The following is a 15,674-nucleotide window of genomic DNA, read 5'->3' on the forward strand; positions in this document are numbered from 1 at the left end:
GGCTGCAGAGGGTAATTACCAGGAGATAACAAAATTGTTTCGTTCACCACTGTTTACAGTTTATCGAAAAACTTCCATGTGAAGGATATGTTTCAATAGAGTCTGTCACTGGTAAGTTACATCTTTGCCCGTCATTTAAAACAGAATAATTACCTTACCCGGAAGCTGCGACATTACATTATTATGATGACAACAGACTACTACCACTAGCTAGCATATTTTGCGAGGTTTGGCAACTAGCATAGGTCAATTTGAGAAATTTCGGCTTCTTCATTTCACTTAGAACGTCTTCCTTGTATCTGTGACAAAAATCTACAACAGACCAGTTGAGTATTTTACTCTCTATACGAAATTTTCATTCATTTGACCCACTGAACTAATTTGTCATTGCAGTAGTTAATAGCAACATCAGTGGCTCGCGCACCAAGCAGGTGTATACACAGACGGCAGCTACTATGTGTTGGTTTCATAGCTGTCTTTGCAGCCGTTTGCAAAACGACTTTTTCTGAGGTCCTAGCCACTGAATTCTACAGTAGGAAATAATGACATTAAGATGCAAGTTAATGAGCACGTCAGAATTAGAGCTGCAAGCTGAATAGATGAGCATCTGTTTAGTCCAGTGACTGTGGTCACCATCATTGTGTGAAGTCTAAAGCGAATGCTGGCTGTGTACCTAGATGTGAGAGCACATTTTACACAGTAGTAATGAGGCGGCTATTCAACATCCTGAAGCAACTGATACCTTGGCTTCTGTCCATGACTGGGTTGTTCGAGCGCTTTCCAGTTGATGCATACACAAACTAAGACGGCGACACTGTTGTTGTTGCTTTGGGTTTTGGTGTCCACAGCTCTTTCTCGCAGTACAGTTCGGCCAAAGATACATACTCTGCACGGATCGATTAATCGATTAATCTGGCATTACTGAAGTGTCACCGAACTTCAAGCCTCCATAGACAGATATTGTACCCTGGTACAACAGTCCGCAAGAGAGTGTGGCAGTAAAGAGTTTCAAGAATCTGTTGGGTATCTGATTGATATATATTTTTAAACGCAAAAACAAACAAAAAAACAACTCAAAGGAATTCTTTTCCATCACTGTGTAATTCTCCGGTCCGACCTGTGATACCGATATTGTTCGTCTTATCTCATTTCACGTGCACATTCTGAAACATAAGTTTGTTTGTCTCTACCTGGCCAGTTCATGTACTTTATGAACCACGACAAATGGTTATTCTCTTAACTAGGGTAATGCTTAGCGATGTTTTCTGTACAAACGGTTTTTGTGGACAACATTTTGTCCGTGAATTCTGCATTATCACGCATAGATTAAAAATAAAAGTCTGAAAGTCTGTAACACAGATAACGTGTGTCACACATTTAAGCACTGGCTGCTGGTTGATTAACTCTTACACACTGCCTTTAGAGATGAACTTCCTCGATTCCCATCTCTGTCTGTTTTAGATGTCATCATTGATTACCTTTGCAAGCGTTTTAATAAACTGGCCAGTGACACTGTTGGCAGTCTGTGTCTGCTTTAGACAGTTCTGGCCACTCTTAGCAGAGAACATCCCTTTTCCTTTGTAAAATCTTGACTGGAAAATTTGACCGGTGTTCACAATGAAACTGTTGCATGTGGTGAAGATGAAGGCGTTGTTTCGCAAGTTTAGGTTTTCCACGAAAAGGCATAGGCGTAGAAGGTACTGTAGTTAATCTATTTTCTCTTCTGAGTGTTCTGCCTGTGGCTTACCTCATTTGTCTAAAATTTTGCAAAATATTGTGGTAGCTCTTGCATTGTGTGGTACCTCAGAGTCTCACTTCTGTAAAGTGATCACTTGAGTGTTAGTAATGGAGTTGCTTTTTAAGAGTTTCCCATGACGCTGACAGAGCAACACATTGCTAAAGATATCTCTAGGCATGCTGTGTATTGTCAAATACGTGAACTGCATGATTACAGTGGCATATAGAAATGTATGTAAAACTTTTGTCTTGAGTTGTTGGTTTCTGGAAGCTGTATTATGCTATGTTTGCAACTTTTTTTTTCATGCCTAGTTCTAGTACTGACTAAATTTTTTTTAGAATGAGCAAATCTTAATAAGTCAGTTTAGTAAGGATTTGTAACTGAGGCAGTGTGTGTCAAAATTCAAATTTTGCAATCATCTCTCTGTGAGACAGCAGACAAAAAGATTAATTTTAGTCTCTCTCCCTCACAGTGGAGAGCTTTACCCCCGATAACTGCTAATGTTTCTGGTTTTGTTGGAACACTATGTTAGGGGACGGCTCAATATCTCTAATGCACAAATTCTGTTACTGTAAATCAATTGCTGGATTACAAATGGATTACACAACATATTTCTGTGACAGATACATGTATGATTTGCCTACAAGAGGTTTTATCTGCTCTGTTTCCAGTCTACTGAAATAACGCTATTAGTCTTAGCCAATTGTTACATTCTGCTCCAGTGAACTGCTGAAACACAACCCAGGACTGGGTGAATATAGAAAAGCTGCAGTGTAGGGTGAATTTGAATTTGAATCTCCACCATAGCCAGAAAACGCAGCTCATATATTCTTGTGTCTTCCTGCTGTATGCTATAGGCTGTGACCTTTTGTGGAGTCTCAGATGTCGACCTGACCCTATAAAAACACTGATAATAACGATCATTTTACTGTATACCATACCGCTGATTATAGCCAAAATAATGGTAGAAATATATGCCAATGATATTTGTAAGCTTTGCAGTAGACTGCATCCTGCATCTTTGTTTTGTCATTGTGCATTTGGAGTGGTTGGACTAGGCTCAGATCATCCCCCATTTACACTGTATAGACAAAATGACTTTGCTAAGGCAGGATGTCATTTGTAGAAAGTGAAGATCAGTAGCTTTTAGCATACAGGGCTCTGTGCCAAAGGGGAGATTGCTTTTGCCCTTAATTACCTATAGTGTCTTCTCACATGCTGTACATCAGACCAAAGATTCGTGTCAGATGCGTGCACATTATCTCCCCCATACTGCCCACTCCAGTCACACTTTTTAAATGACAAAGTTCTACCCGTTCTCTTTGTGGGACAGGGATAGATTGGTAATTGAATTAGTAGGTGGATGGACGGATGAATGGATGGATGGATGGATAGGAGGTTTGGTGATTGATTGGATGACTGCATTTACAAAGGCCCAATTTCAAGTACCCTGATATATTGTATGTCATTCAGTTAATGGCAGTTAGAGAGACTGCTTGTGGCTAAGCAAATGATCATGACTTAAATATTGTTGAGAAACAGACATCTTCAGTGTCTTTGACTGGCATCGTTGAGCCTGTGTGATATGAAAAGGTTGCTGGCTGCACTTTTTCTGCAGCAGTGAGATCTACGTATTTCACTGTCACAATAGCTGCTCATGGACAGTTTGATTGGATTAGGGTGAGCATGTCATACGTGGCAGTGAGCAGTTTCAGCACGCTCGCAGCCTGGTGGATGGCATTTAGACAGATATCTAGGAGGCTGTTGTGACAGATTGATTTTTGTCTGACCCCGAGTCAATTCAGCAGCATTCCCTCCCACACACTAAATTAGCAGGCTCTTTGCCAATACAGACACATCACTGTGATATTAAAGGGTACCGGACAGCTTCACTTGTTTTGGTTTACACTGAGTATCTTAACCAACTAGGCTAACTCCTCATCAACCACATTGAAAAATGTTGGGCTCTTTTCAGTTTCACAGAGAAATTAGTCTCCTCTGTGTCTGTGTCTCTGCCTCTCCCTCTCTCTTTCTCTCTCTTCATGATCATTCTTCCTTTTGCTCTCTCTCTTTCACACACACACACACACACACACACACACACACACACACACTCTACCAAAGCCTTGATTAATTTCCGGTGTTCTGTTTGTTGATATTGACTTCCAGTGCATTTCTGAGTCCTTTATTACCAGGACTGAATAATGTTAATGTCTGTGAAATAGATCTTTGAGACAGGCAAAGATGGCAGTGTATAAAAGCAGGACAAAGAGAAATAAGCAGACAGCAGAGCAGGGTCCAGTGTGCTTGTTTAAAAGGTTAGTATGAGAGCAAAATTAAACTACTTTGGCTGCCCCAACTTGTGGTCCAGTATTGACGTTTGACATATTGATTCACTTCATTGATTTGCCCACTGTTTTTGTAATACCATCGCGTGTCAGAAAGGGTGTGATTTCACCTAAGTGTTTCAATTGAAATGCCTTTTTTGTCAAATGTCCCAGATTCATGCAAATTGTTATTGGGTTTAAGTGGTTTCATGCATTGTTGTTCATATTCTCATTTTTCTTTCTTTCTTTCTTTGTTTCTCTGTCTCTCTGTCTGTCTCCCTCTCTGTGTGTCTGCTCTTTTCTCCTGTCCCCTAGTTCAAGAGAGAACATGTCAGGAAATAGCCTGGTTTTACCTATAGTACTGTGGGGTCGCCATGCGCCCACCCACTGTATCTCCAGCCTGCTGGTAATGGATGATTTCTCCACCATCATCACTGGATGCCACGATGGACAGATCTGCATGTGGGACATGACCCCTGACCTTGAGGTAAATAGTTTAGCCTGGATGTTCCAAAGACACTTTTTGGAACATACTCCACCTGAGGGTCTCCTTTTCAGCAAACATTACATCAGTGTTAGGTACAGCAGATTCTCCTGCCTTACTTGTTAGGTTTGAACAGGCTGTTCACTGTTAGATACAAACACAACGTCTCATGTTTTTTTTCTTTCAGGACTTATAAATACAATGCTACTTAAATACCCAGTCATTTGTTGTGCTTGATGCTGATGGCTCTGTCCGTCTTTCCTCAGATTAATCCCCGTGCTCTGTTGTTTGGTCACACGGCCTCTATCACCTGTCTGTCCAAGGCCAGCGCAGGAAACGATAAGCAGTACATCGTCAGCGCTTCAGAGAGTGGGTCAGTGCCATACTGCCTACGAGAGGGTCTCAGAGAGAGATAGAGAGATGGGAACTTTAAAAAGTAAATGTTTCAGAGAGTGGGTCAGTGCCATACGGCCTACAAGAGGGTCTCAGGGAGAGAGAGAGAGAGAGAGAGAGAGAGAGATGGGAACTTTAAAAAGTGAATGTTTCAGAGAGAGAGAGTGCATGGATGTGAGAGAAGCACATAAACAGGGAGAGAGATGCTGTAGACAGACAAGGTTCAGCCGTGGGAGGCAGAGAGAATACACAGTGGTTTCAGGAGGAGTGTTTGTGGGGGAGACATAGATACAGAGAGGAAAGGAGAGAAAGAGAAGGAGAGTATGTGCGTGTACATGTTTCAAATCGTAGTCGATTGTTTGATATGAGTCTGGTTTGTGCACAGGGAGATGTGTCTATGGGACGTGAACGATGGGCGTTGTATTGAGTTCACTAAGCTGGCGTGTGCTCACACTGGCATCCAGGTAAGACTTTTAGCACTTTTCTCAAACAAAATAACATCACAGAATCACCCATTTGACTGTATTTTACTTTTCGTACACCTCTCCACTTGCATGTTGATTGGCCTGTATGTAGGAATGTATGACATTTAGTCCTAGTTTAAATCTAGGTCAGTAGAATATGTGTGCTTTATAATTCTTCAGCTTGCTCAGAAATCAGTCTGGAGAATGCTCCCCATATTTTATTGGATATCTTGCCTAATACCAGTTTTGAACATCACATTGGCCTTAGTACCTTTACACCATATTGACTTTACTAGTCACATGATAAATATTAAGAGACTCTTTCTAATGTGTGTGCTGGCTCAGTGTAGAAGTATTCTCACATGCCCAGAGACTATTGACAGACATAATGAACTCCTGTTTAACCCTATTGGGTCTTCAATGTCTGTGTCCAGTTTTACCAGTTCACCGTTGGCACCCAGCGGGAGGGACGTCTCCTATGTCACGGTCATTATCCAGAGATCCTGGTGGTGGATGCGACCAGTCTGGAAGTCCTTTACTCGCTGGTGTCCAAAATCTCACCTGACTGGATTAGCTCTATGAGTATCATCCGTTCCCATCGAACTCAAGGTTAGTCATACAGTCAGAGTGTCTCCAGGGATCATTGGCAGATGGGCTCTAATGTTAAGCCCTTTACTGTGGAGAGACACCATACTACTCTTTGCACACACTCTGGCAATACATGAACATGCTGACACAACTGAATTGGCTTTGGCCGCATAACTGAGGTTGTTTTTGTGTACAAGAAGGTGGTTATAAAGCGATGCGTTGTTTGTGGTGAGAGCAACAAGCTGGTAGAGGGAATGAGAGATAGGTATTTGTTAATCTGCCACCTTGTGTAATTCAGTGGTAGTGCAAGAGACTGAGAGTGAAACCTCCCAGAGCAGAGCCTATGACACACCCACACACTCATAAATATGCTGTAGTCTGTCGAATATCCATATACATGTAAGATTAGGTGCTGTTTATGACAGGAATGAAACTGGCAGATAATTGCTTTTAAACACGCTGAGATATAGTGGTGGAGGACCTCTAAAAGCATAAATAAGGTTGTAGGAAAGGCCATTTGAGTCTTCTGTGATGTCTTCATTGGTGGGGACTAATTGGCTAACCTTTCTACTGCCAGATATTTTGGGAGCTGTAGTAGAGTTTAATTGTCCTGATATTATTATGGCTATTTTTAATTTCTTAGCCTTTTTTTTTGTGTATTGCGGCTTTTGCAGTTATACTGTAATGCTACTGTCTGAATGCGTGTTTGTCTTTCAGAGGACACTGTAGTTGCTGTGTCGGTCACAGGGATACTGAAAGTTTGGATCATTACGGCTGATGTGAGCAGAATGCAGGTACTTCTTCTCTCTGTGGTCACATACCTTACAGAGAAAAACAAGCAAACAAACAAAAACTGTGACATCCCTTAATGAAAAGCTTCGGTTGCATTACTCCAGTGAACGGTGAAAATTTGAGGTTTGTTATCTACATCCATGCCCACTCTCTCTCTCTCTCTCTCTCTCTCTCTCTCTCTCTCAGGTAATAAAAGAGTGCTGTGAGACACAGGTGTGGCACTGTCCTTATTACGCTGTTTGTGTTTGTGTATTTGTGTAGGATATGGACCCAGTGTTTGAGGAGGAGTCTAAACCCATTTACTGCCAGGGCTGTCAGAGCATCTCCTTCTGCACCTTCACACAGCTCTCACTGCTCGTCGTCTGCTCCAAGTACTGGAGAGTGAGTATGACTGTATGGGTTTGTATGTCACAGGGTTAGCTTGGCATAGCTCTTCTTCTCACAGCAGTCTGTTACGTCTCCTGTGCTCATTTTTATTAACATGTTTATTAAGGGAACGTTTCCTTGGTTCTTCAGTAAGATCTTGCTTTTTTTTTTTTTGTGCTCAAATGACAGATGAAAACGGTAATTTATGGTTGGTTTGAATGAACGTGTGAAAACTGTAGTTGCGGTTGAAGTCGTGCTGTCTCTCTGTCACATACACACAGGTGTTTGATGCTGGAGACTACTCTCTACTGTGCTCTGTGCCCAGTGAGAATGACCAGGCCTGGACAGGGGGAGAGTTCATAGCTGCTGATAAAGTCATTATTTGGACAGAGGATGGCCGTAGCTACATCTACAAACTACCTGCCAGGTGAGGACTCAATGGCTGTCTCTGTTGTTAACCTCACTATCTGCCATGAAAAGGGCCAGTGATAATAATAATAATAAAAAAGCATTAATAATGGTCTGTGGATACAGTGCATATTGAAGTGTCTTGTAAATCTTACAACTCCAAAAAGTGTGATAACTTTGGTATCTTTGTGCATGTGTGTGTGTTTTGCAGCTGTCTCCCTGCTAGTGAACACTTTCGCAGTGATGTGGGGAAGACTGCAGAGGGCTCCATTCCCCCACTCGTGTACAGCATTGCTGACCGCTCTGATAAACAGGTCAGGCACCGTTACCACACAGGCACGCACACACTCTCACACACACACACAAGCACGCACACACTCACACACAGACACACACACAGGCACGCACACACTCACACACAGACACACACACACAGACACACACACACACACACACACACACACACACACAGGCACGCACACACTCACACACAGACACACATACAGAGGCACGCACACACTCTCACACAGGCACACACACACACAGGCACGCACACACACAGGCACGCACACACACAGGCACGCACACACTCACACACAGACACACACACAGAGGCACGCACACACTCACACACAGACACAGACACACACACACACACAGGCATGCACACACAGACACTGGACTGATGAACACACTGCTACTGTTGTGTCTGAAAAATGATTAAAAACTAGACTTAACACTAACTTAACACAATTTTTTTTTTCAGTGGTAGTGCAGAACTTGCACTCAGAACTTACTATCAGCATCTGTTTTGTGTTTACTGTGCATATGACATAAGATTCTAATGCAAGAAAAATTATGACTCTGTAATTAATCCTGATTTAACAAAATGGGTTAGCATGTTAGTGTTGGTGTGCACGTTCTCTGTTATTTTAATAGAATCTGTGTATGTTAATTTGTTGTCTGTTTATTTTGATGTTTACATTTTTTTTGTACTCCTTATTTGTTGTTACTCCTCTCCCTTTGTATTTGGATGCCCTCCCTTTGTATTTGGATGCCCTCCCCCCCTCAGCTGGAGGGTGGTGAGGGGGAGTGTGTGCTGGTCGACCTCCCTGGCAGCGTGAGCGACCCGGAGCTCTACACACCTGAATTGCTATACAGCCAGCGGCCTCTAGAGGCACCAGTAAGCTCAGCAGACAGCAGGACGGAGGCACACTGCCTGGCCTGTCCAGCAGAGGGAGCTCTTGAGGCACAGTGACCTTAAGGCATCCAGTCATGCATTGACTCGCCTGTGGAGAAACAGCTGTTATGTAGAGAGGAACATAGTAGAGGACTTTAAGGACGAATACGATATGTTACTTTATTAGCCTGGCATAATAACTTCAGGTATTTAAGTGGCATTTATTCATATCGATTTATAAAGTGAAATATTTCTGCTAGTGCTGCATTAGATCACATCAAAATAGAGTGTTTTTAATGTTTTATCCATTGAGTAGTCCCAGTGCAGCAGTGAATATGATTGGATGCTTTGAGAGCTCCCTGTCTTGTGTATGCCTCTGTTGCTGTTTGATAGCTAGTATCTTCCACTCACTTTGGTCCGCCCAGTTTCATACTCCTTCCCACTAAAATGACATTGAAATCCCTCATCACTCTTCACTTGGTGAAGATGCATGCAAAGTCCCCAAGCTGCTTTTAGAGTCTCAGCTTCTCAGTTAGTGAGGAAGAGAGCTAGCAAGTTACTCTGTTAGTCAAGATCATTTCTGATGCGATGTAAGGAATCTTACCTAGTGGTCTAACTCAAATTCATGGGAATAATTTGCAAGGTTTGGTCACATTTGAATGTCCTTAACTTTTGGTGGAAATTATTATTATTATTATTAGCATTACTGCATTGATAATGCTATACTTTACTATATATTTATAAGTACTCCTCATATATATATATATATATATATATATATTATTTGTATATATTATTTGTATATATTTACATTATATTAGTAATTATAAATCATAATTATTGGTTATACAAATATTATTTAGCTTGGCCTCTGATGGTAGAGATTATGAGAAGATGTGTGCTGGTTTGGTTTCACTTTCCTACCTCTCTGTCTTTCTGAAGAATTGCAGTGTCTTATTTGCAGTGTTTTACTTTCAGCTGTTTCAGTGTCTGTGAGGAGACTCTTCACTTTTCACTTCAGCTTTGGTTTGAAGTGTACGTGCGTGCGTGTGTGCGTGTGTTTTATCAATGGGAAACGAAAGCTTGTTGGTGGTACTTTGCACTGCCCTCAGGGCCATACGGAAAGCATCGAGAGACCTTTCATGCTCTAATACTCATTGGGCATTTAATTGCCACACTTTAAGCCTGTCTCAGTGCATCCTGTGGAGATGCCAGTTGAACTAGTCATGCCATGCCAAGCCATACCATACATGGACATACATTATACTGTAATTTCAGGATGGCAGTCATGATTAACTCCATGACTGTGTCATGATTATGAATGAAATGTTTTTTTCTGTTTGAGGATTGCAGTAGGACAGGTGAGTCTCTAGGATGCAGTCTTAATGTGGGGTGTAACATAATAGTTGCTTATCCTGAGGCTTAAATCAAAAGGTAAGCCTTTATTGACCCCACCTTGCTCTGGTACTGTCTCTAGAACATGACAGGAATGTAACTGTAATCTCTAGACTAGGCAGTCTCCACATGTGCATCACGCAGTGTGATCTGGTTTGTGTTAAATTATCTCCCAGTCTACAGATTATCATTATTTTTTTTAACCATAGTTTTTAGTCACAGTTTCAGGCTTAATGAACAACCAGAGAACACCGTTTATATGCTGAAGTACACTGTAACATGACTGAAAATTAAATGTTGCAGGCATCCATTGAGTATAATGAGATTTCACCTTCTGTCCTTTGGTGGCAGGATGTATATAGCAACTCTGAAACAACCCGTTTGATTGTCTGCAGCTTTACTAACACATTGACCAGCTGCATATGAACCCTGCATGACAAAGAAAGCTTGGTTTTCAGACTTCTCCCCCTTCCTTCACGGTTATGAATTATGTATGCACATTTGAGACACAACTCACACTAGCACTGTTTGCATAGCGGGACCATTTAGACACGAGCTTCACTGTAGGCCGTGCTGACCAGCTTTCATTTTCACCCTGCACTTATGCCCAGTGGTTGTCACCACTTGTTCTAAAGGAAGCAAGAGCAAAGCTTCAGCTGTCAGCATAATTTCACTGTTAGAGTTTCAGTGGTTCAGTAATGTTTTTGTTTTACTTCCCGTTTTCCACTGGTTGCATTCTGTTGAGACGCTGTTTGGAGTGTCATGCAGAGAGTCACACGTATAAGAGCATCTCGTCCCTTTTGCTGATGTTTCCTTTACACACGTTGTGTTTCAGTTGCTCATCTGTCCACCGGTGACACGCTTCTTCTACGGCCGACGGGAGCCCTTCCACAAGCTCCTGGTACAGGGAGACTCAGCAGGACGTCTCACCCTCTGGAGTATCCCTGACACCTCCCCACTGCAGCCGCTCTCCTCAGCTGCAGGTGCTCCTTCACTCTTTTGTTTTCTGGATTTCCCTCTCTGCGCTCAGCGCAGTTGCACACCTCCCATTCGATTTAGTTCTAGTCTCTTTTTGATGCACACATGATTAAAAATTGAAGCCGCTTTTAGTAAAACTGAACCTGATTTTGTCTGCTCTTCATTTCCCTTCTTTGGCTGGCAGGGGGCACTTGATTTGAGTTATGGGGGGTGGGATTACGTACAGTTTAAATGACGAAGGCGTGCCCGGTCTCTGGAGTTTTCTCTGGAGCTCGAATCTCCCTCTGCTGTGTATTTTTAGAACTGCAGCTAGACTTTTTGTTCTCAGCATCACAGTGTGTCCCCCTGCTGGATAAAGAGAGTGCTGCAGATATTCACTCCACATGCCAAAAACGACTGAACCCAGGTGTTCACATCACACTGAGTAGCGAGGCATCGACATTTTCAAATCATACTCATTTTTCTCTTTTGTGTTTGTGAGGCCGTACGACTCTCTGTCTGCACTAGTTTTACGTTCTGTCTGCGGGAGTGCGCAGCTTGTCTGTGCGTGAATTCACTTCATAAACCTGTCTTCTCTTCTCAGAGCTCCAGGTCTCCTCCACCATCAGTCTCCAAGAGGCTTTCGATAAGCTGTCACCCCAGGCTGCAGGCATCATAGACCAGCTGAGCGTGATGCCCAGCTCGGAGGAGCCCATCAAGGTGACGGCCAGCGTGTACATCCCCTCCCAGGGCAGACTGGTTTGCGGGCGCGAGGACGGCAGTATCGTGCTGGTGCCCGCCACTCAGACCGCCATTGTGCAGCTGTTGCAGGGAGAGCACATGCTGCGCAGAGGTGAGCCCGACATCACAGTCTCTCACCATTGGCCCAGTGATGAGCCTGACATCGCAGTCTCTCACCATTGGCCCAGTGATGAGCCCGACATCGCAGTCTCTCACCATTGGCCCAGTGATGAGCCTGACATCGCAGTCTCTCACCATTGGCCCAGTGATGAGCCCGACATCGCAGTCTCTCACCATTGGCCCAGTGATGAGCCCGACATCGCAGTCTCTCACCATTGGCCCAGTGATGAGGCCGACACCACAGTCTCTCACCATTGGCCCAGTGGTGAGCCCGACATCACAGTCTCTCACCATTGGCCCAGTGATGAGCCCGACATCGCAGTCTCTCACCATTGGCCCAGTGATGAGCCCGACATCACAGTCTCTCACCATTGGCCCAGTGATGAGCCCGACATCGCAGTCTCTCACCATTGGCCCAGTGATGAGCCCGACATCACAGTCTCTCACCATTGGCCCAGTGATGAGCCCGACATCGCAGTCTCTCACCATTGGCCCAGTGATGAGCCCGACATCACAGTCTCTCACCACTGGCCCAGTGATGAGCCCGACATCACAGTCTCTCACCATTGGCCCAGTGATGAGCCCGACATCACAGTCTCTCACCATTGGCCCAGTGATGAGCCCGACATCACAGTCTCTCACCACTGGCCCAGTGATGAGCCCGACATCGCAGTGTCTTGGCCCAGTGATGAGCCCGACACCACAGTCTCTCGCCATTGGCCCAGTGATGAGCCCGACATCACAGTCTCTCACCATTGGCCCAATGGTGAGCCCGACATCACAGTCTCTCACCATTGGCCCAATGGTGAGCCCGACATCTCAGTCTCTCACCATTGGCCCAGTGATGAGGCCGACACCACAGTCTCTCACCATTGGCCCAGTGATGAGGCCGACATCACAGTCTCTCACCATTGGCCCAGTGATGAGGCCGACACCACAGTCTCTCACCATTGGCCCAGTGATGAGCCTGACACCACAGTCTCTCGCCATTGGCCCAGTGATGAGGCCGACACCACAGTCTCTCGCCATTGGCCCAGTGATGAGGCTGACGCCACAATCTCTCACCATTGGCCCAGAGTTTCCCCAATATTTTCCCAGTGTCTGTCCAAAGTCTGCTTGATGTCTCACGTGTTCAGAACCACTGACACACACACAAAAACACTGGAGTATAACAGAGGTTGACTGAAAGGGGAGGGTTGACCATATACAGTCAGATATATGTATATATAGGTATATAGTCAGGTAGGAGTGTGTGTGTGTGTGTGTATATATATATATATATATATATATATATATATATACACATACACACACATATATATATATATATATGTACATATATATAGCCAGGTTTAACATGAGCCCTTTTCTCCCTTAATCATTTCAAAGCATTTAGCATTTTGATATGTTTACAGCATTGTTCATTACATCTGTGTCTGCACTAATGTTACAATAATAAGAAGTACATTATAGAAACTGAAGCAAACATGAAGAGTAAGTGTGGACTGATTTACAGGATTCACATGGAAGTCACTTTAAACAAAAGAATCTGTTAAATGAATAAATGTAAAAGTAAATATAAAATTGAAAAAAGTGTGAACTTTTAAATGTAAGTGTTTAAATGTAAAAGCTTTTAAATTATTGCTGTTCTGATAGGTTGCGGTCCACTTACCGTTTGATCTTAATATTTAGCCAATTTCTTTCTCTTTCATACAAACTGAAATAGAAAAAAAAAACACGAAGGTATACAAAATCATATCCCCTGGTCTCCCTCCTGCAGGCTGGCCCCCCCACCGCACTCTGAGAGGTCATCGGAACAAAGTGACATGCCTGCTGTACCCCCACCAAGTGTCCCCACGCTACGACCAGCGCTCTCTGGTGTCTGGAGGAGTGGACTTCTCCGTCATCGTGTGGGACATATTCACCGGAGAGATGAAACACATCTTCTGTGTACATGGAGGAGAGATCACACAGTTACTGGTGCCTCCTGAGAACTGCAGTGTAAGTCTTTTCTCAGCTCACATACTCACTTGTTTCACACATCATTAATTGTTCCTTTCTGCAGCAAGAGTAAGATTTTCTGAAATAGATGGGGTGACCATAAGCCGTTTGTACCTCTTTTTTTTTTTCTCAGTTTTTTAATGCAATGGAAAAAAGCAAAGAACATAGAGGGAAAAAAGCAGTTAATGAATATTTCAGTTAATTAATCATAAATGGTGAAAATCTAGAGAACAGTAATAGTTTGAAGATAAAACCAAAGTGAGCACGTCCAATTATTTATACTTTTCCCTCAATCTAACGCCTATTACTTGTCCCCACTTGTCAGTCATTGAGAAAACCGATACTTTGATTGACTGTTACTGATTCCAGCCGTGTCTTTGTGAGAGTAGGCTCATTAGAGACAGCCTCCCCTTTTGCCCCTCCCACTCCCCAGCTGTCTGCTGATGATTGACAGGACTGATATTGGTGTCCATTACAGTGAGAAAGTGGTCTATGCTGTAAACAAGGCTGAGCTGAATTACACTCAAGTGTAATGACCCGCTTTAGTTATGCTGCTGCTTTATACCGCATCAATACCCACTACTTAAGGAGCGCTGCTTTTAATTGATATGTTAGAGTGTGTTTGGATCTATAACTCCCCGTAGCGTACCTGTGTGTTTGCCCTTGAGGCTTCCTTTGCTCTCGTCTCTTTCTTTGACTGATTTCGATCATAAACATCAATCCAGAGGCTACTGTAAGGGCAGGCCTGTCTGAAACCGTCTAAATGACCTGTCTGACAACGGCCAGTATGCAACGCCGCATCATTAAACAAACGCAGTACAGCGACCTCAGACCATTCTCTCTCTCTCTCTCTCACACACACACACACACACACACACACACACGTGCACTCACTGACTGTGGCACAATAATCATATCTAGAGGGAATGTGCAGGTGTCTCCTTCGTAAGTGTGTCTTTTGTTTTCTCTCTCTTTGTTAATTTTGTGTGACGACAACCTGGCTGTGTGATTCTGCCCTTATTTTCTGGAGATCAGTCAACCATCAGTGCCGCTGAATCTTGTTCTGCAAAGTGCTTTTTTTTTTTTGTCCCAAACTAATTTTCCTCTCAGGCATTTTTTTTATTTGTTTCTTAAGGTAGTTAAATAATGATTATTCTTCTTTGGTCACAAAAGCCGAACCTATGTGGGCTTGTCTTGGTGGGTGTGTGTGTGTGGGTGTGGGTGAGAGGATGACAGTTCAGCGAATTGGTGATTACCCTGTCACTGTAGAGGTGTTGCCGTGGTGACAGTGATGAAGAGTGATGTATCCTTGGTGCCTTGACTGCCTCCTCTTTCCTCTCGCGGGCTCTCTCATGGTCAAGGTTTCCCAGGGCTTTACATCAACACTTAAGAACATTGCCTGTCAACACTCATCGCAACTTCAATTTAGTCTCCTTTCAGTGCCTCCCAGCCATCCTTCACCTTTCTGTGTGTGCCACATACACACACTCGCATACCTCTACACACATACCACCTGTCCAGCTGACCCTGTCCACCTCACTGACAAAGGGGTTAGCGAGTTTAATTTTAGGCCATATTTACTGTGTGCTCTGGCTACATCTGTCATATTTCTTCTAATCCTTAGGTGGTGTGTTGGTGTCTCACAGTGATAAGCTGTGTGTGTGTGTGTGTGTGTGTGTGTGTGTGTGTGTGTGTGTGTGTGTGAGAGTGAGTGTGTGTT

The 15,674-nt window shown here is 43.5% G+C and overlaps 1 protein-coding gene across 1 annotated transcript in view; it reads left to right on the plus strand.

Annotated features, from left to right (window-relative positions):
* The first annotated feature begins 64 nt into the window (after positions 1-64).
* Positions 65-15,674, plus strand: part of wdr7 (WD repeat domain 7) — a 132,083-nt gene continuing 116,473 nt past the window's right edge. The window contains exons 1-12 of the mRNA XM_030768533.1: positions 65-111; positions 4,381-4,552; positions 4,816-4,922; positions 5,328-5,406; positions 5,841-6,015; positions 6,712-6,788; positions 7,048-7,167; positions 7,434-7,579; positions 7,772-7,874; positions 10,971-11,120; positions 11,699-11,945; positions 13,734-13,954. Of these exons, the coding sequence (XP_030624393.1) occupies positions 4,394-4,552; positions 4,816-4,922; positions 5,328-5,406; positions 5,841-6,015; positions 6,712-6,788; positions 7,048-7,167; positions 7,434-7,579; positions 7,772-7,874; positions 10,971-11,120; positions 11,699-11,945; positions 13,734-13,954 (1,584 nt within the window). The 5' untranslated portion in view covers positions 65-111; positions 4,381-4,393. The remainder of the gene's footprint in view (positions 112-4,380; positions 4,553-4,815; positions 4,923-5,327; positions 5,407-5,840; positions 6,016-6,711; positions 6,789-7,047; positions 7,168-7,433; positions 7,580-7,771; positions 7,875-10,970; positions 11,121-11,698; positions 11,946-13,733; positions 13,955-15,674) is intronic.

This window comes from Chanos chanos, chromosome 3 (assembly GCF_902362185.1).
Source record: "Chanos chanos chromosome 3, fChaCha1.1, whole genome shotgun sequence".
Lineage (NCBI taxonomy): Eukaryota > Metazoa > Chordata > Actinopteri > Gonorynchiformes > Chanidae > Chanos > Chanos chanos.